The following is a 20,072-nucleotide window of genomic DNA, read 5'->3' on the forward strand; positions in this document are numbered from 1 at the left end:
CAGGGAAAAGTCCTTATCTATTTATCAAATCATTCCCCTAATTACATTATAAACCTCTATAAGGTCACCCCTCAACCTCAGATGCTCCCGGGAACACAGCCACAGCCTATTCAGCCTCTCCCAATAGCTCAATTCCTCCAACCCTGGTAACATTCTTGAAAGGGTTCAGAAAAGATTTACAAGTTTCGCAACATCCTTCCTGTAGGAGGGAGACCAGAACTGCACACAATATTCCAAAAGTGGCCTAACCAATGTCCTGCATAGTCGCAACATGACCTCCCAACTCCGATACTCAACGCTCTGACCAATAAAGGTTAGCATACCAAACGCCATCTTCAAGATCCTATCTCCCGGTGACTCTGTCAAAGAACTGTGAACCTGCACTCCAAGGTCTCTTTGTTCAGTAACATTCCCCAGGACCTTACCATTAAGTGTATAAGTCCTGTTCCGATTTACCTTACATTAAACACCATCTGCCACTCCTCGGCCCATTGGCCCATCTGGTCAAGAATCTGTTGTACTTAGAGGTAACCTTCTTCGCTGTCCATGACAAACTTACTAACTATACCTCCTACGTTCACATCCAAAATCATTTATATACACGTGACACAAACAGTGGACTCAGTACCGATCCTCGGTAGCACACTACTGGTCACAGGTCTCCAGTATGAAAGGGAACCCTCCACCACAACCCTCTGTCTTCTACCTTTGAGCCAGTTCTGTATCTAAATGGTTAGCTCTCCCTGTATTCCATGAGATCTAACCTTGCTAACCAGTCTCCCAAGGGGAACCTTGTTGAATGCCTTACTGAAGTCCATATAGATGATGTTCACTGCTCTGCCCTCATCAAAAATCTTTGTTACTTCTTCAAAAAAACTCAATCAAGTTCATGATACATAATTTCCCACGCACAAAGTCATGCTCACTATCCCGAATCAGTCCTTGCCTTTCCAAACACACACAAATCCTGTCCCTCAGGATTGCCTCCAACAACTTGCCCACAACCGATATCAGGCTCACCAATCTGTAGTTCCCTGGCTTTTCCTTATCACCTTTTTTAAATAGTGGCATCACGTTAGCCAACCTTCAGTCTTCCGGCACCTCACCTATGACTATTGATATTCCAAATCGCTCAGCAAGGGGCCCGGCAATCAGTTCTCTAGCTTCCCAGAGTTCTAGGATACGCATGATCTGGTCCTGGGAATTTTCCCGTTTTTATGCATTTTAAAACAACCAACACTACCTCCTCTGTAATATGGATATTTTTCAAGATGTCACCATCTATTTCCCTACATTCTATATCTTCCATATTCTTCTCCACTGTAAACATTGATACAAAATACTCGTTTAGTATCTCCCCCATATCCTGCGGTTCCACATAGTCTGCTTTGCTATTCTTTGAGGGGCCCTATTCTCTCACTAGTCACTTTGTTGTCCTTAATATATTTATAGAATCCCTTTCAATTCTCCTTAACTCTATTTGTCAAAGCTATCTCATGTCCCCTTTTTGCCTCTGATTTTCATCTTAAGTATAGTACTATTGCTTTTATACTCTAAGGATTCACTTGATTTCTGCTGTTTCTACCTGACATATGATTCCTTCTTTTTCTTTACCAAAACCTCAATTTCTCTAGTCATCCAGCATTCCCTACACTTACTAGCCTTGCTTTTCACCCTAACAGTAAGAATGTGTATAGGGTATAAGCAGGAAGGGAAAGAGTTAAGTTCTGAGTTTTGTGAAACAAGAAATTCTGGTGAGCATGACTCATAAGAACTTAAAGTTAACAATGGCTGCTGGACTGCTGTTAACAGGTTAACAAGGTGGAAAAGTGTTCATTATATAGACCATTTAACAAGATGAGGTAGCATTCAGTATGTAACGTCAATTAATAAGTTGAAAAGTATTCATTATGTGAAGCCAGTTATTCATTGTGTAACAGCAGATATTTAATCTTTACTGTTAATGCTCGCTGATTGTCAAGGTCACCCAATTAATATAGATGTTACTTTATCTGGATGCTCCTTCCTGTAAAATGACTGTATAGTTCATTGAGAAACTGTTCTTCCAGAGAAGACCATGAACTCATGTCTCTATGGATATAGGTGATCATTTTCTCTCACCCTCCAGGGGCCCAGAATAAAGATGAAGAAGGTAAAACTACACTGCGACTGTGTGTCTTGCTTTGACTGAGGCCCGGGGCGGGAACAGGATGACAAGAGGAATATACTGTCTCTGGACTCTTGTTATCTCATTTTTGAAGGCTTCCAATTTTCCAGCTATCCCTTTACCAGTACATCTACCCCAATTGAAAGTTCTTGCCTGACGCCAACAAAATTGGCCTTCCTTCAATTTAGATCCGGTCTATCCCTTTCTATCACTATTTTAAAACTAATAGAGTTAGGGTCACTGGCTGCAAAGTGCTCCCCCACTGACACCTCAGTCACCTGTCCTGCCTTATTTCCCAAAAGTAGGTCAAGTTTTGTACCTTCTCTAGTAGGTACATCCACATACTGACTCAGATGTCAGATATGCTGATATCCAGAGGTATACCTTTATTATAAAGAATTAAGTTTGAAACCTGCTACAAATGTTATTAAATATTTTGTTTAATCAAGTTAAAGTGCAATTTGCTTCTCTGAGCAAACAACCAATGTAGTAGCAGTTCTTCAATAAGGCCTCCAAAAAACCTGAAACAGCATTAGATTTTAAAGGCATTTCAACTAAAATTTAAATTCAGGTGTGCTATCAAACCATATCTTTGAAGATCTGATTTATAGATGAAGAATAAAATAGAATCTTTTCCTTTCAGCACCCTTGCAACTTAATTGATATAAAATAAAACTCTTCTGAAACAATAATTAGTTTGGTGGCTTTTGACCATAGTATCCACCTCTCATTGAAGGAGTAAAAACAAACTTTTTAATATTGCATTCAAGGTTACACAGTCAGACCTAGTTCAACAGACTCTTCCAAACATGGAACAGGACTGGGTTTTTGAGCAGCAAAGGTTAAACACTGCAATTCAGTTGTGATAAGCAAACAATCTGCTTAGTTCAATAAATAGCTAACATTTAATGGTGCCTCTATGCCTGCAGAATGAAAGTAGATCAGTTGATTATATCATCGCTGTTTAAGGGACTCAAAAGAAATGGACTCTGTTGCATTCACCTATTTCAGATCAACGCCATTTCAAGTGTATTGAATTGACCATAAACTACTTTCAGAAACGAAGAATATCTATAGATATACATTCTTTTGCTATTGCCATTAATGTCACCAAACTGAAAGGCCAGCTCAACTTACCTGTTTTTAACCGTGATATTTTGAAGATTGCACTAGGCTTTTCATTACTTATAAATCCTAGCAACTGCCAAACTGGTGTTCCATCCTTGTCAGGATATGAGAAATACACAGATCCTCCTGTTCCGACAGGGAATGGTGCTGTCCCCAGCATAAAGACCACCACGTGATTGACATTCTCATAATCCGGAAGGTTAAACACAAATTTCCCTTCTGCAACTTGTTGTGCATCTGTTTGCACCTGAACCAGGGAGAAAAGCACTATTAGTAGGCAGAATTAAAACAAACAAAAGCCAAAAACATATTCCAACATATTCACAACAGCAAGAGCTAAGTACAGCATTAAAAAGATGGGTGACACAGATAAGCACATTAAAAACAGTTAAAATTTGGCATAAAGTTGAAGTGTTTCATCTCAAAGCTTTTTAAGCAGTATTTATGTCCTGTACTATCTGATGGAAAAGAAATACACATTTTCTTTTATATTTCATCCAAAAGCAAAGCCATGAGAGTTCAACAAATAGTTTGCTATTTTTGCAGTGTATATAAAATCAACTTAGGTTATCTCATTAATTTTGCTTAAAAGAAACAAGTTGGTCTTAGAGAGGATACTAAGCAAGTCAACATTCTTTTAAGATTCACAACAATGTCCAAGTACACAGCATCATGCAATATTTATACCACCGAAACCGGTTATCCAGCCGAACAGCCACTACATGAGCCTCTTACTATTAATACTCAAATACAAACTTTTGCATTTAATGATAGGGACAAAAACGGATTACTAGGTAGTCAGCATGGTTTTGTATGGGTGAGGTTTCACTAACTCGGCTGAGTTTTTTGAGGATGTGACTGAGGTGATCGATGAGAGTACTGCAATGGATGTGCACTAGAGAGGCTTTATGAAAACATTTGGCAAGGTCCCTCATGGTAGACTGATCCAGAAGATTAAGTCACTGGGAATCCATAGTGACTTGGTAAGTTGAATACAAAAATTGGCTTGGTAAAAGAAGATAAAGTAGTTGTGGGGGGGGGGGGGTGTTTTTTTGACTTGAAAGTCTGACCAATGGTGTTCCTCAAGGATCAGTATGAGGACCTCCATTGTTTGTAATGATTTGGATGAAAATGTAGGTGGCATGATAGGGAAGTTTGCAGATGACATGAAAGCGGTGAGCTGTGGGTACTGAGGAAGGTCATCAAAGCATACAGCAGGATATAGATCTAATGGAAAGCTGGGCAGAGAAATGGCAGGTTGAGTTTAATCTGGACAATTTTGACGTGATACAGTTTGGGAGATCAAATGCAAGAGGACAGTATACAGTAAATGTCAGGATTGTTGGGAGCACTGATATACAGAGGGAGCTTGGTGTGCAAGCCCATAGCACCCTGTAAGTGGCAACATAAGTGGACAAAGGTGGTAAAAGGTGTTGTATGGCATGCTTGCCTTCATTGGTCAGGAGTATCAAAGTTGGCAAGTCATGTTGCAGGCGGATAAACATTAGTTAGATCACATTTGCACTATTGTATTCAGTCTAGTCATCACTATAGCAATGAAGAGGCGGCTTTTTGGGGATGCAGAAGAGGATATTGCCTGGATTGGACTGTATTAGCTATCAGGAGAATTTGGACAAATTTGGATTGTCTTTGTTAGCGTGTTGGAGGCTGAAGGGCAACCTGTTAGAAATATATAAAAGTTTTGAAATACATGGATAGGGTGGATAGTCTCAGTCTTTTCCCTGGGGAGAAAGTGTCAAATTAAAGGTGCATAGATTTAAGGTGAGGGGTAAAAAATTTAACGAGACATGCAAGGTAAGTTATTTTACACAAAGTGGTAGGTGCCTGGAATGTGCTGTCACTGAGGTGGTCGAAGCAGTTATGATAGCAACATTTAAGAGGCATTTTGACAAACATATGAACAGGCAGGGAGTAGAAGAAAACATGCCTTGTGCTGGCAGATGGGATTAATTTAGAATGGCATCATGATCAATGCAACATGATGGGCCCCTGGATAGGGGGTTTCAATCTCCACTACCAGGAGTGGTTTAGCAGTACCACTAACACTCATCCAACTTGTTCCTAAATGGACATGACTGATTGTCTGAGTCTCTGATAGATGGTGAGGGAACCAAAAGTGAAAAATGTTGCGTGGCTTTGTCCTTACTAATCCACTTGTTTTAAAATGTATCCGGTCATTACAGTGCTAACGGGAGTGGCCACTGAAAAATTCCTGTAGATATGAGAGTTCAACTTAATATTAAGGATACCTCCATTATGCTGTGTTGCACCACCACCCTTTCCAAATGGGAACAGGCAGCAAATGGTATGACAAAACTAAGTAAATGTGTGGCCTTGTGGACTATCAACAGTTGCAAAATAGTTTTCAACCACAACTTGTAACCTCACAGCCAGCATATTCTCCACTCTATCATGACCAATCTAGGGGACCAACCCTAGATCAATTAAAAGTTCAGAACAGCATGCCAGATGCAGGACCAGGCATATGTAAAGATGAGATATCAACCTTCGAAGTCAGAACACAAAATATTTACATACCAAATAGTGGAAGTGGCAAGCAATAGACAGTGTTAAATGATCTCAAAACCAATGGATCATATCACTGCCTCATCTAGTCATGAAGAGTAACACAACTAACTGCAGGTGGCAACTTCACACATATTCCCAACTTCAGTGTTGGGATACCCCAACACATCAGTGCAAAGAAAAAACAACAAGGCTAGAGCATTTGCAACCATCTTCAGCAAGAAGTGCTGAGTTGATGATCCATCTAGAGCTGTTCATGAGTTCTGCAACATCATAGCTGCCACTCTTCTACCAATTCAATTCACTCCATGAGACATCAAAAAAATGCTAAAAACATTGGTACTGCAAAGGCTATGGGTCAGTACCATATATATGATACATCACACCATCTCGAACAAACCTCCTTCAAAACTGAAATCCTACCAAGAAGGATAAGGGAGGCAGATGCAAGGGAACATCGCCTGCAACTCATTTTGAACAACATACCATCCATACTTGGAACAATATTATCATTTCTTCAATGTAGCTGGATCAAATTCCTAATATTACTGTGGGTATACAGATACCACCGGTTCAAGACTAATTATTCAAGGGCAATCTCAGCACTAATTATTCAAGGGCAATTAAAGTTCCATAACCAACGCTGGCCTAGCCAGAGTCACCTGCCCAAATCATAGACTAAGTAAGTGTGGTTTAATCAAGTTTTTTTAAATAAGTCTACCATAGATTCTCTGTTTTTGAATTTTATTCCTCTAGAAAATAAAAACCCAAGTGTTTTATTTGCATTTGTTATGGTTGTATTAACATGCATGGCTAATTTTAATAATGTGAATTGCTACTTCTAGATCCCTTTACTACTTTTACCACATTTAGACCCATCTTTCATGGGAATGATGATTTCCTTATTCCTTGTACTGAAGTGCATGAACTTATTCCTACCTCTGGTTGAAACGGATTTGCTGTTTCATTAATCCAAATTGTTAATGCCTTGTATTGGTCAGTTGCCCTCAGTACCAACTGCACACCCAATTCTGTGTCATCTGCAGCATTTTCTTATTATTTCCAATACCAAAATCCAAATCATTTATATTATCTGATGAACAAAAGCAAATCCCATCCTTATGGAATACCACTTTCAACCTTCTATCAACGCTGTCATCAATCCACAAAACTATATCAGTTAGTAAAGGATTTGAATCCAAAGACACCATGTTATACAGAAAGAAAGGATGCAAATAGGCAAGGTTAATAGGCATAATTCTGCCAAATGGAATTTGATGTGATCTGAAATTGTCCACTTTGTACTCAAAAAAGTGAATAGTTTCTCAATGGTGAAGAGAAGCCTTTGCAGAACAAAGACACATGAGTCTATACACAAACCATAAAACATCAATGCTCAGCAAACAAAAGCAATCGAACTTTCTCACAAAATATTCAGCTTTGCCTCTAGGCATTTGGAATAGATAAAGGAGGAAGTTTTGTTGGATTAAAACTAGTGACATTGAGGGTTCACAATGACCAGAAACTGAACTGGAACAGTGACAAATATCCTGCCTACAACATCAGATCAGAGGCTCAGACATTGGTGGTAATAACACATCTCCTGACTTCCGAAAGCTTGTCCATCACCTATGCGACAGAAGCAGGAGTCTGATGGAATACTTTGCACATGGCTCCAACAACACTCACGAAGCTCAACACAACGCAAGGGCAAAACAACCCCATTTGATGCATCACTTTCATCATTAAAACTTGTATTTTAAGAATTTGAATTTTGAGCTCATAGCTTATGCGTTTCAGTCTATATGTTGATGAGTGTTTAATGGTATTCCCAAAGCCATTTTTTTTTTAAAAACAAATGTGTGCACGTGTGTGAGAGCGCACAAGCACTCCTAGGTGATGATGGGAAATTGTTTTCATTGTGAGAGCACCCGAGCTACAAATCTTCTCCCAAACTTTCATTGTGAGACTTTACAAGCAGTGTAATACTGAAGAGTATTAGCTTGCTTTCAGTTAGAAGGATTAGGAATTGATTTATTTTGCTTCAGGAGAAACCCATAGGTTGGAAAGCTTTTGGTTTCATTTTATGGAGGCCCTGGTTGAAGTCTGATATAACAAACAGCTTCTCCTGGAGAAAAGAGTTTGTTTAAAACAGTTAGACTTTCTAAAAGATATGGATTTGAGATTCAAAGTTCCATACCTTAAATGTTTTGTTAGAATCCTATACGGGTTATTCGAGGCTCTGAAAATATAAGCTCAGTGTGCGAATACTCATGTAGGAGACTATTAATCTCTTGAGACTGGGAATTGAAAGAAACACTTAAGTCAAACTGATTGCTGTGACAGGAGTCTTGTGATGCAGCAGTATGGTCCCTATCTCCAGTTCTAATCCCAGCAGTTCCAGAGATATGTTACAAGATACAAATAAGTTGATTAAAAATATAATTGTGATAGAGAAGGGAATACTGTCTGATGTTATGTAATAGTTCAGGATTAACAGGATTGCATTTTACCATGTGTTTTGAAATCTTTCAAGTCGTTATTTAGAAATACTTCGATTTATTCTGTTTTATCTTCATTTCTTCTGTGAAACAAACTTGTTGTATTGTTAAACCAATCTATAGCATTACACGTTTGTATTTCAATAAAAGACCACTTCACTAAATTTTTTTTAAAAAATATGATCTATCAAGTCAATTTAGTCTAAGATCGTAAGTGGTGGTTCACTTGGGATTCAAACATGCTGGATTTAAGAGGGATCAGTGTTTATTTTTATAAAAAGTAACAGGTATATGGCTGTTCCAGACACAAACAGCTGCACTGTGACAAAATTCATTGCATGGAATTTGAAGCTGCGGATGTTGCTTTCAGATTTCTTGAAGTGGAAGATTCAACAAATGACAATAGGTACAGGAGTAGGACATTTGGCCCTTTGACACAGCACCACCATTCATTATGATCATGGTTGATCATTGACAATCAGTATCCTGTTCCTGCCTTATCCCCATAACCCTTGATTCCACTACCTTTAAGAGCTCGATCCATCTCTTTCTTGAAAGTATCCAGAGACTTGGCCTTCTGGAGCAGAGCACTCCACACATCTACCACTCTTCTTCTCAACTCTGTTCTAAATGGCCTACCCCTTATTTTTAAAACTGTGTTCTGTTTCTGGACACACCCATCAGCGGAAACATGCTTCCTGCCTCCAGAGTGTCCAATCATAGAGTAAGAGAGATGTACAGCATGGAAACAGACCCTTAGGTCCAACCCGTCACGCCGACCAGATATCCCAACCCAATCTAGTCCCACCTGCCATCACCCAGCCCATATCTCTCCAAACCCGTCCTATTCATATACCCATCCAAATGCCTCTTAAATGTTGCAATTGTACCAGCCTCCACCACATCCTCTGGCAGCTCATTTCATATACGTACCACCCTCTGCGTGAAAAAGATCTCTTTTATATTTTCCCCTCTCACTCTAAACCTATGCCCTCTAGTTCTGGACTCCCCCACCCCAGGGAAAAGACTTTGTCTATTTATCCTATCCATGCCCCTCATAATTTTGTAAACCTCGATAATGTCACCCCTCAGCCTCCGATGCTCCAGGGAAAACAGCCCCAGCCTATTCAGCCTCTCCCTGTAGCTCAGATCCATCAACCCTGGCAACATCCTTGTAAATCTTTTCTGAACCCTTTCAAGTTTCACAACATCTTGCCCGCCATCAAGGTCAGGCTCACTGGTCTATAGTTCCCTGGCTTGTCTTTACCACCCTCCTTAAACAGTGGCACAACGTTTGCCAACCTCCAGTCTTCCTGCACCTCACCTGTGACTATTAATAACACAAATATCTAAGGAAGACAACCAGCAATCACTTCTCTAGCTTCCCACAGAGTTCTTGGGTACCCCTGATCAGGTCCTGGGGATTTATCCACCTTTAACCATTTCAAGATATCCAGCACTTCCTCCTCTGTAATATGGACATTTTGCAAGATGTCACCATCTATTTCCCTACAATCTATATCTTCCATATCCATTTCCACAGTAAATACTGCTGCAAAATATTCATTTAGTATCTCCTCCATTTTCTGAGGCCCCACACAATGGCACCTTGCTGATCTTTGAGGGTAACTATTCTCTCCCTAGTTACCCTTTTGTCCTTAATATATTTGTAAAAACCCTTTGGAAGTAACAAAGATGATTGATGAGGGCAGAGCAGTAGATGTGATCTACATGGACTTCAGTAAGGCATTCGACAAGGTTCCCCATGGGAGACTGATTAGCAAGCTTATATCTCATGGAATACAGGATGAACTAGCCATTTGGATACAGAACTGGCTCAAAGGTAGAAGACAGAGGGTGGTGGTGGAGAGTTGTTTTTCAGATTGGAGGCCTGTGACCAATGGAGTGCCACAAGGATCGGTGCTGGATCCTCTACTTTTTGTCACTTACATAAATGATTTGTAACCTTTTACGTCTCAATCAGATCCCCTCTCATCCTTCTAAACTCAAGCGTATACAAGCCCTGTTGCTCCAATCTTTCAACATATGATAGTCCCACCATTCTGGAAATTGACCTCGTGAACCTACGCTGCAGTCCCTCAATAGCCAGAATGTCCTTCCTCAAATTTGGAGACCAAAACTGTACATAATACTCCAGGTGCAGTCTCATCAGTGCCCTGTACAACTGAAGGAGGATCTCTTTGCTCCTATACTCAATTCCTCTTATGAAGGCCAGCATGCCATTAGTGTTCTTCACTGCCTTTTGTACCTGCATGCTTTCTTTCATTGACTGATATACAAGAACACCTCGATCTCGTTGTACTCACCCTTTACCTAACTTGATCTTATTTAGATAGTAATTTGCCTTCCTGTTCTTGGACCACACAGTTATCCACATTAAACTGCATCTGCCATGCATCTGTCCACTCACCTAGCGTGTCCAAGTCACCGTATTCTCATAACATCCTCCTCACATTTCACCCTGCTACCCAGCTTTGTGTCATCAGCAAATTTGCTAATATTACTTTCAATGCCTTCATCTCTATTATTTATGTATATTGTAAACAGCTGCGGTCCCAGCACCGAAACTTGTGGTACCCCACTGGTCACCGCCCGCCGCCCATTCTGAAAGGGACCAGTTTATCACTCCTCTTTGCTTCCTGTCAGTCAACAATTTTCAATCCAAGTCAATATCTTGACCCCAATACCATGTGCCCTAATCTTTCTCACTAATCTCCTGTGTGGGACCTTATCAAAGGCTTTCTGAAAGTCCAGGTACACTACATCCACTGGCTCTCCCTTGTCCATCTTCATATTTACATCCTCAAAAAATTCCAGGAGATTAGTCAAGCACAATTTCCCCTTCATAAATCCATGCTGACTCTGACCTATCCTGTTACTGCTATCCAATGGATTAGGTGAATTTTTGAGTAAAGCTAAACTGAGAGGCTGAGCATATAGATTCATGTAAAAGCAGGATTTTGTAAAGGTATGTTGTTTAAAGTAATTCTTTTAACATTTAGGTAGAAGTAAAGGAAACTTGAAAAGTGGGATGTCACAGCTGGAATTAGCGAAGATAGTTAAAAATGAAAAGACTGGAGTTAAAAGAAAGATGGAGACTAAGGAAACTTTGGAGAAAGAAAGCAGAGAGTAATAGAAAAAGGACATAGTTAGAAAACCTGAACTGAGAAGTGAAGAAAAAGAAAATCAGAGGGAGGTGGAATTAAAAACTTCCTGGGGTGATAATGATGATAGCCTACAGCATAGAAAACGTTTTCAATTCACAAAGATTTGGACTCGAGCATAACAGGTACAGTTAGTAAGTTTGCAGGTGACACCAAAATTGGAGGTGTAGTGGACAGCGAAAAGGGTTACCTCAGCTTACAACAGGTTCTTGATCAGATGGGCCAATGGGCTGAGAAGTGGCAGATGGAGTTTAATTCAGATAAATGCAAGGTGCTGCATTTTGGAAACACAAATCTTAGCAGGACCTATACACTTAATGGTAAGGTCCTAGGGAGTGTCCTGAACAAAGAGACTTTGCAGTGCAGGTTCATAGCTCCTTGAAAGTGGAGTTGCAGGTAGATAGGATAGTGAAGGTGGCGTTTCCTTTATTGATCAGAGTATTGAGTACAGGAGTTGGGAGGGCATGTTGCGGCTGTACAGGACATTGGTTAGGCCACTGTTGGAATATTGCGTGCAATTCTGGTCTCCTTCCTATCGGAAAGATGTTGTGAAACTTGAAAGGGTTCAGAAAAGATTTACAAGGATGTTGCCAGGGTTGAAGGATTTGAGCTATGGAGAGAGAATGAACAGGTTGGGGCTATTTTCCCTGGAGCGTCGGAGGCTGAGGGGTGACCGTATACAGGTTTACAAAAGTATGAGGGGAATGGATAAGATAAATAGACAAAGTCTTTTCCCTGGGGTCGGGGAGTCCAGAACTAGAGGGCATAGGTTTAGGGCGAGAGGGGAAAGATATAAAAGAGACCTAAGGGGCAGCTTTTTCATGCAGAGGGTGGTACGTGTATGAAATGAGCTGCCAGAGGATGTGGTGGAGGCTGGTACAATTGCATTTAAGAGGCATTTGGATGGGTATATGAATAGGAAGGGTTTGGAGAGATATGGACCGGGTGCTGGCAGGTGGGACTAGATTGGGTTGGGATAGCTGGTCGGCGTAGACGGGTTGGACCGAAGGGTCTGTTTCCACGCTGTACATCTAAGTCCTGGTTGAAGTTATGTACATGAAACAGCTTCTCCCAGAGAGAGAAGGGACTTCAAAAAGCTAGAAAATAAATTACCTCAGTGGAAGGATATTAGTTTGAAAGTTTCTGACCTGAAGTGAATGGTTAGAACCTTGGTGGGATTATTCTAGGCTGGGAAAGCTCAAAGATAAATTATATGAATATTCAAGGAAGAAGTTATCAAAATCTCAAACCACGAATTGAAAGAAACAGTTAAGTCAAAACTATGGATATGATTTAAAAAAGGAAATTCTCTCTGGTAGTTGAGTTTTGAAATGTGAAAGTGTGCAATAAATGAGATTGTATTTTATAGAGTGTTTTGAAATCTTTTTAAAATTAGTTATATGTATATAGTTTGAATTATTCTATTTTATCTTCATTTCTTTTGCACAATGAACTTTGTTTTATTGTTAAAACAGAATTTATGGCAATGGCAAGCTTGCATTTAAGTAATTGGCCACTTTGTTAAATTAAAAAAAAAATGATTCAAGAAGCCAGACCTCAGTTTGAGATCTGAGCTCCAGTAGTAACACCAGCTGGAATTATAAAAGATGCCATAATACTAACCACAGAGTAGGATGGAATATAAAGGAAAAATAAAAGGAGCTTGTCAAAAGGTACAACTAAAAATTATACAGACTAGAAAAATCAAATGAGCACATATAGCCTGGAAAAAGAATTCATTCAATGCTTTTGGAATAGTTTCTAAAACAGTATGTTTGGTGCTGACCAGACAGCAGTCTATACTACTCCAGGTTTTGCACAACAAGATATGATTAATGATTTGTGAGGTGCTCCTAAGAAGCAGCAATCAAAATATGATTAAATGTTAAATTTAGTTTGCAGGAGTAGATCTAAGATTAGTCATTTAAACTTAAACAAGGGCCCATTTGATTATGAAAGCAGAGTGACCTAAAATGAACTGGCAAATGAGGGTAGGTCAATAAAAATGTAGCGGCAAACACTTAAAGGGATATTTTAGAACACACTATAGATATATTCCATTGTGAGGAAAAACAATTATGGTGTAACTGCAACTAAACCAATTCAAGGTAACAATAAATTTGAAGAAAAGGGCTTATAAAAATGTCTGGCAGGTCACAAGTTTAATAAGGATGGAAAATTAGAGTGTAACAGAAACTGTTCGAAATATTTTAAAAAGTTAGGATTCTACAGATATCTAAAAAGGAAAAAATTTAAAGTGAACGTTGCCTTAGAGAGTGTGTCTAGGAAATCAATAATGGAAAGTTATAATGAGGGAACTGAATGAAACTGATATTTTACAACCTGTATGGCAAAGACCAATGTTAGTAACATGCCAGTAACGGCTGTAAGTCAGGAACTGGAAGGGAATGGGGAACTCAGTAATTACACTTTCCAGAGAAGTGGGACCAAACTGTTGACTCTGCAGGCTGACGAGTGCCCAGGTCTGACCAACATTGCCATTTCTTTCTTTTTCTTCTGTACAGACCTCCGAGGTCCATGCAAAGAACAAAGGAATAGTACAGCACAGAAACAGGGCCCTCAGCCCACCAAGCCTGCATGGACACATGATGCCTTTCTAAACAAGAAGCAACTTTAGGAACTAGAAGTCAATGCTGCGTTTGGCATCAGTGTCACAGCCCTGAAGTAAAATTGATCATGATGAACTTCATCCCAGGGTCTTAAAATAAGTTGCCAGTGAGATAATTGATATGCTGGTTTTCATTTTTCAGAGAAGGTTCACGAGAATGGAAGGGATGTTTGTCAAATTTGATGACACAAAAACAGTGAGGAAAGTAAGTTGGAAAGAAGACTAAAGAACGTTCAAAGATATGCAAATAGGCTATAAAACTGAATTAAGATTGGCAAATGGACTATAAAGAGGAAGTATGTAAAATTGTGAAGTTCGGCAGGAAGAATAGAAACAAAGCATTTTATCCAAACAATGAGAGTGCAGAGCTGAGACAAAAAAGGGATCGGTGTGTCCTAGTGCATAAATCACAAAATGTTTTCTGAAGATATAGCAAGTGATTAGGAAAGCTGGTAGATTAAAAACAGTAAATTCACCTCCAAACTTGATTTGGAATTATATCAAAGTTGCTTCACTGTCACTGTCCTCATAGTATGGTCGGTGTACCAATGCCACTGAATAATAATGGTGAAAGAGGACATCCCTGACAACAACCCCTGCCAACACTAAAGCTATTCCAACTTAAACCATTGGTGATCACCACTGCTTTGGGATCATCATATAATACTGAAACCCATTTAGTAAATATCTCTCAGATATCGAACCTTTCCAGTGTATAAAAAAAGATGTGGCCTTGTCTGCATCCCAAGGAGACAGCTAAACCCAGTATTGTTCCCTGTTGACAGGTTTGTATCATATTTAAGACCATTCTAATATTATTAGTTGACCTGCAGCCCATTATCAACCCTGTCTGGTCCTCTTTTATGATGGAGGGTAAGACCCTCTCCAATCTTAATGCTAACATTTTAGAAAGAATTTTGAAATCTACATTTAGTAAGGATATGGGTCTATATGATGAGCAACCTTCTGGGGTTTTTCCCTTTTTAAGAATAAGAGAGATGTTTGCTTCTCTTAACGAAGATATGTTGACTATGTGAAGAATTATACATCTTTATGAGTGGCCCAGCCAGTTCACCTATAAATTCTTTATAGAATTCAGACTGGAATCTGTCTGGTCCAGGCACTTTGCCACTCTGAAGCTGCCTAACCACGTCGAGAACTTCCTGGGTTGTCAGGGGAGCATTCAAGATCGACACCTGCTCTGAGGTTAAGCCTGGAAGGGCCAAATTTTTAAAGAAGGATTCCATCTTCTCAGCTCTATCCTCACAGTCCTGCGATTTATACAGTTCAAAATAGAACTTTCAAAAGACTGTATTGATCTTTTTATGATCACTAGTCAGGGTACCAGCACTTTCTCTAATGGACGTAATGGCTTCCAGAGCCTTTTTCTTTCTAGTAAGGTATGCTGGGTATCTACCAGGATTGTCACCATATTCAAATAATCTCTGCTTTTCGAATAATATTTCCCTCTTTGTTGTTTGGCTAAGTGCGGTATTCAAGGCTGCCCTCAGGGCTGTGATCCTTTGTAGCTTAGTAATGGAAGGTCTGTTAAGATACGCTGTCTCAGTTGCGTTCAGGCGAGCCTCGAGCAGGCGATATTGCTCTCCCTTTTGTCTTTTCCGGGTTGCAGAATATGAGATGACTAAGCCTCGCACATATGCCTTAGTGGTCTCCCACATCATCGACGGGTTACTGGGCTGTACCTGAATTAATTTCCCAGAAGGTTTTGAATTCCTGTGAAAAATACTTTCTAAATTTGCTATCCTTCAATAAGAAGAGACCCATACACCAATGTCGGGGGCCTATTCCATCATCCTTAATCTTGACTTCCATATATACTTCGCCATGATCAGAAATAGCTATGTTACCTATTTTACAAGACAGTATGGAATTCAAAAGGGTCGAGGGGGCGAAAATCATATAAATTCTGGTATGGCACTTGTGTGGGTTAGAGTAGAAAGTAAAGTCTCTACCCTGGGTGTGAAGGCACTCCATACATCTACTAGCCCTAGCTCCTCATTCAGATCCGCCAGTTGTCTAGATCTCAGAGATATACCCAGAGCTCTTAGGTATTCTATCTGTCTCTGGCTCCATAATACAGTTAAAATCTCCTATAACTGTACTGCAGACTCCATAAGCCATCAACTTAGAGAATGCTTCCGATACAAATTTAAAGGGATGCACCGGGGAGCAAGAGAGATTCAGAATTCCATATTGCTCTCCATGTATTAGGGCTTTGATCAATATATAGCATCCAGACTCATCTTCTATCTGGCTCAATATTTGGAAAGGAAGATTCTCCCGAATAAGAACGGCTACTCCCCTTTGAACTGAAAGATGACAAAAAAAGGTCTGATCAAATCTGCCCTATTGTAGCTTTAAAATGTTCTTTGTCAAGTAAATGTGTCTCCTGTAAGAGAAATGCATCGACCCTTTCTTTTTTGAGACTTGATAAAATCTTTTTCCTTTTGATTGGTGAATTACTCCCCTTGACATTCCAGGTGCACCACCTAAGCGAATGGCTAGCCATAATCATCCAGGCAAGCCCGAGATCCCCCAGGAAGAACACCACTCAGAAAACCTTGAGTAAAGACCGTAGTAAATTCACAAATACAAGAATTCGTTAAAACATTGAAACCAACACAATCAAAAGCTATTCCTAAGTAAAAACACAACGCAAAACATATTTGAAAGGAGACTTTCCCCCTCGATAACCCCACCATAACCTTTCCTAGCATGGGCCCTGCCCTCAGCCCCGGCATTATAAAGTGAAATAGACAAATTCAAGTATTTTATGAAACCAAAGTTAAAAGTAAGTAACTCACCTCCCCCCCACACCAACACCTGGGTGCGTTTAGCAAACAGTACAAAATAGAAGTATATAAAATGACAATCCTGGCGAGTATTAGGCAACTAAGTAAAATGAGAAAAGAGGAAAACCCCACTCTTAAGAAAAGGGCGAAACAAAAAAAACACTCCTTGCCCACAAATCAAGTAAGCCACGCGAACTATAAAAAGGAAACCAAAGGAAGAGTAAAGAACAAGCCCCCCCCCTCCAGTGTAAGATGAAAAAAAGGAAAAAAGGAGGTAAACAAAGGGGGGGGGGGGGCGGCAAAATAAAGTCATTATCCATATGGTTTGGATCCTGCAGTCTGTTTAAGACAGTCCAAGAATTCTTTTACTTTTCTAGCGAGACAAAGTTGTAAACGGATCCTCCATGGCTGAAGCGCAGCGTTGCCGGATAGCGCATAGAATATTAGATATTTACGTCTCTCAGACGCTTCATTTCATCAAATGCCCTCTTCTTGCGGACCACGGCTGGAGAGAAGTCCTGAAATAACATTCTGGAACCCTTGTGCATCATGGCCTGGGGATCCTTCCCCAAGACTCTGGAGGCTTCCAGGGGCATTTATTTTTCTTCATAGCACTGGAGTCAGATTAGAACCAGGCAGGGGCACTGGTCCGACCCAGGCTTATGTATAGCAACCCAGTGGGGCCCACTCCATTCGCACCCGGCCCGGTCCCAATTCCAACTTCAATAATTGTGGGAGCCATCGCTCCAAAGAGTCTACAAGCTGGCCTTCCTCTTCCCGTTCCGGAAGGCCCAGCAACCGAATATTTTTCCAATGGCCCCGATTATCAACGTCGTGAATGCGCTCCTCCAGGGTCCGGATTCGCTGCTCGAGAGCCTGGACCTGACCTACAGACAACTTGGCAGCCGTCTCCAGGGCCGCAGCCCGTTGCTCTGCCCCTCCGACATGCTGCTCAAGTTTTTCAATTTCTCGGTCATGCTTCTGCAGCATGACTGAGATTGACTCCCACCTGGACTGGGACTCCTCAATAAAGGCATCAATCTTCTCGTGAAGTTTGGTGATTCCGGGGAGCAGACGCACCTCCGCAGGTAAGTCCCCCGACGTGGCTCCAGACGTCCCTGCTGCGACAGGAAGGTGTGGGGGATAGGTCCCTGCCTGTTGCAAGCTGCAGGAGTTTTTGCCCTTAGTCATTTTAGAAACAACACCAAACTATCCAAGCTTGATGTAAAATGACTGATTACGCTGGGCAAAAGCTATCTTAAATGATTTAAAGGGTGAGGTGAAGGCGGGTGCCCCACTTTGCCAGAGTCTTAGGCAGAGTACTACAGACTCCGACTTGCTGGGTTGTCGCCATCTTGGATCTCCCGCAATTCAGCTACATATATCTTTAACTCTTTGACAAATTTGTTAAAGTTGCTGAGGTTCATTACGGAACAGAGTAAATGGGAGGGAAACTGAAGAATTTGGTGGGAAAGCTCAAGACACTTACATATTCAGAATTTAACAAGTGTTTCATTTTACGTGTGCCATTATACCAGGCCATGACAATGTTGAATGATGTGAATTTTCACGATTTCAATGAGCCTTTGACATGTTAAATTTTCATACCATTATGTATAAATGAAATTTACTACCAGTAATTCATTCTTGTTTCTCTTGCTTTTATCTGGTAATTACCTTTACCGTAATTCATTGTTCTTCTTTACCCGGGATTAGCTGAGGGATCAAATCAACTTCTGCTAATAATATGCCATGTTGTGAACTGCAGCATGAATTTCAGCCCCTCAAAACTGTGTAATAGTCAACCATATAAACTGAACCTTTAAAAACAGTCTAAAAAAATTCGACTTTTACATGTGTATACATGGTATAGAAGACAGGTTCCACGAACCTATAGTGTATACCCTTGAATTTAGAAGCTTTATCAAATTGGTACTGTTAAAACAATATGACTCAATAAAGGAGATACAGAAAAATTCTCCCTTTTAATGATGAAATCAAAAACTTGTAGGCAATCCCTATCTCCGTTCAACAAACTGAATACATTACATTAAAAATACTAAATAAATACAAGCTGCAGTTTACATTAGATTACTTACAGCGTGGAAATAGGCCCTTCGGCCTAACAAGTCCACACCAACCCGCCAAAGCGTAACCACTCAGGCCCATTCCCCTCACACTACAGGCAATTTCGCATCGCCAATTCACCTAACCTGTACATTTTTGGACTGTGGGAGAAAACCGGAGCACCCGGAGAAAACCCACGCAGACACAGGGAGAATGTGCAAACTCCACAGTTAGTCGCCCGAGGTGAGAATTGAACCCCGGGTCTCTGGCACTGTGAGGCAGTAGTGCTAACCACAGTGGTTCTTCAATACCTAGATAGATTTGTGTCAATATTGGGGTTCTTTATGGTTTTTCTTTACATTTGTGCTTTGTGCAAATGATTTTAGTATTAAAACATAACTTGTAACTACTTACTTTTGCCCGTCCTTGTTTCCCACTAAGGTTAATCAAAATATTTCAAGATGTATTCAAGAACAGAGAGAAACATTACACTTCAATTTTGATTGTCTTACAAAATAATAGTATTGTGCTGGACTATACGTTAACCAATTTTGTCGAATTTTAGAAGTCAAAGTAACTGCAAAATCAGAGCTGTAAAGTAAAAATTGCTGAAATATCCTCAAGTCGTGCAACCTGCACGTCACATAATACAACTTGTACTCATAAAGCACTTAAAGTTTAAAAAAAAATTCAAAGACATGTCACAGAAGCATAATCAAAACAAGTCAAAGAAGGATAATTGGAGTAAAATCTTAGTGGTAGCTTTTAAAAAGTATGTCAATGAAAGTGTTGGAGACAAGAGAGATTTGGGGGAGGGAACACCATACTGATGACCTAAGTCAGTGCTTATCAAGTCTTTTCCCACTGTGACCCCATTTCAGAGCTTGAAAATTGTTCTAAACCCCAGTACACAGTGAAGGAAGGGAGAAGACATCTGGGAGCAGCAGAAGGATCACTCTTAAGTTTGTGACCCCACAAGGTCTTGAAGCATGGTCTAGATAGTTGAAAATACATTTGTCAATGAAGAGGTGAAAG

The 20,072-nt window shown here is 40.2% G+C and overlaps 1 protein-coding gene across 3 annotated transcripts in view; it reads right to left on the reverse strand.

Annotated features, from left to right (window-relative positions):
* hikeshi (heat shock protein nuclear import factor hikeshi) overlaps positions 1-20,072 on the reverse strand; it is a 44,354-nt gene that overhangs the window by 22,157 nt on the left and 2,125 nt on the right. For all 3 annotated transcript variants that reach the window (XM_087988042.1, XM_043691576.2, XM_087988043.1), the window contains exon 2: positions 3,305-3,542. In XM_087988042.1, the coding sequence (XP_087844168.1) occupies positions 3,305-3,455 (151 nt within the window). In that variant the 5' untranslated portion in view covers positions 3,456-3,542. The remainder of the gene's footprint in view (positions 1-3,304; positions 3,543-20,072) is intronic.

Source organism: Chiloscyllium plagiosum, unplaced genomic scaffold, assembly GCF_037043375.1.
Source record: "Chiloscyllium plagiosum isolate Xiang-an unplaced genomic scaffold, Cpla_swu_hap1 HiC_scaffold_6, whole genome shotgun sequence".
NCBI lineage: Eukaryota > Metazoa > Chordata > Chondrichthyes > Orectolobiformes > Hemiscylliidae > Chiloscyllium > Chiloscyllium plagiosum.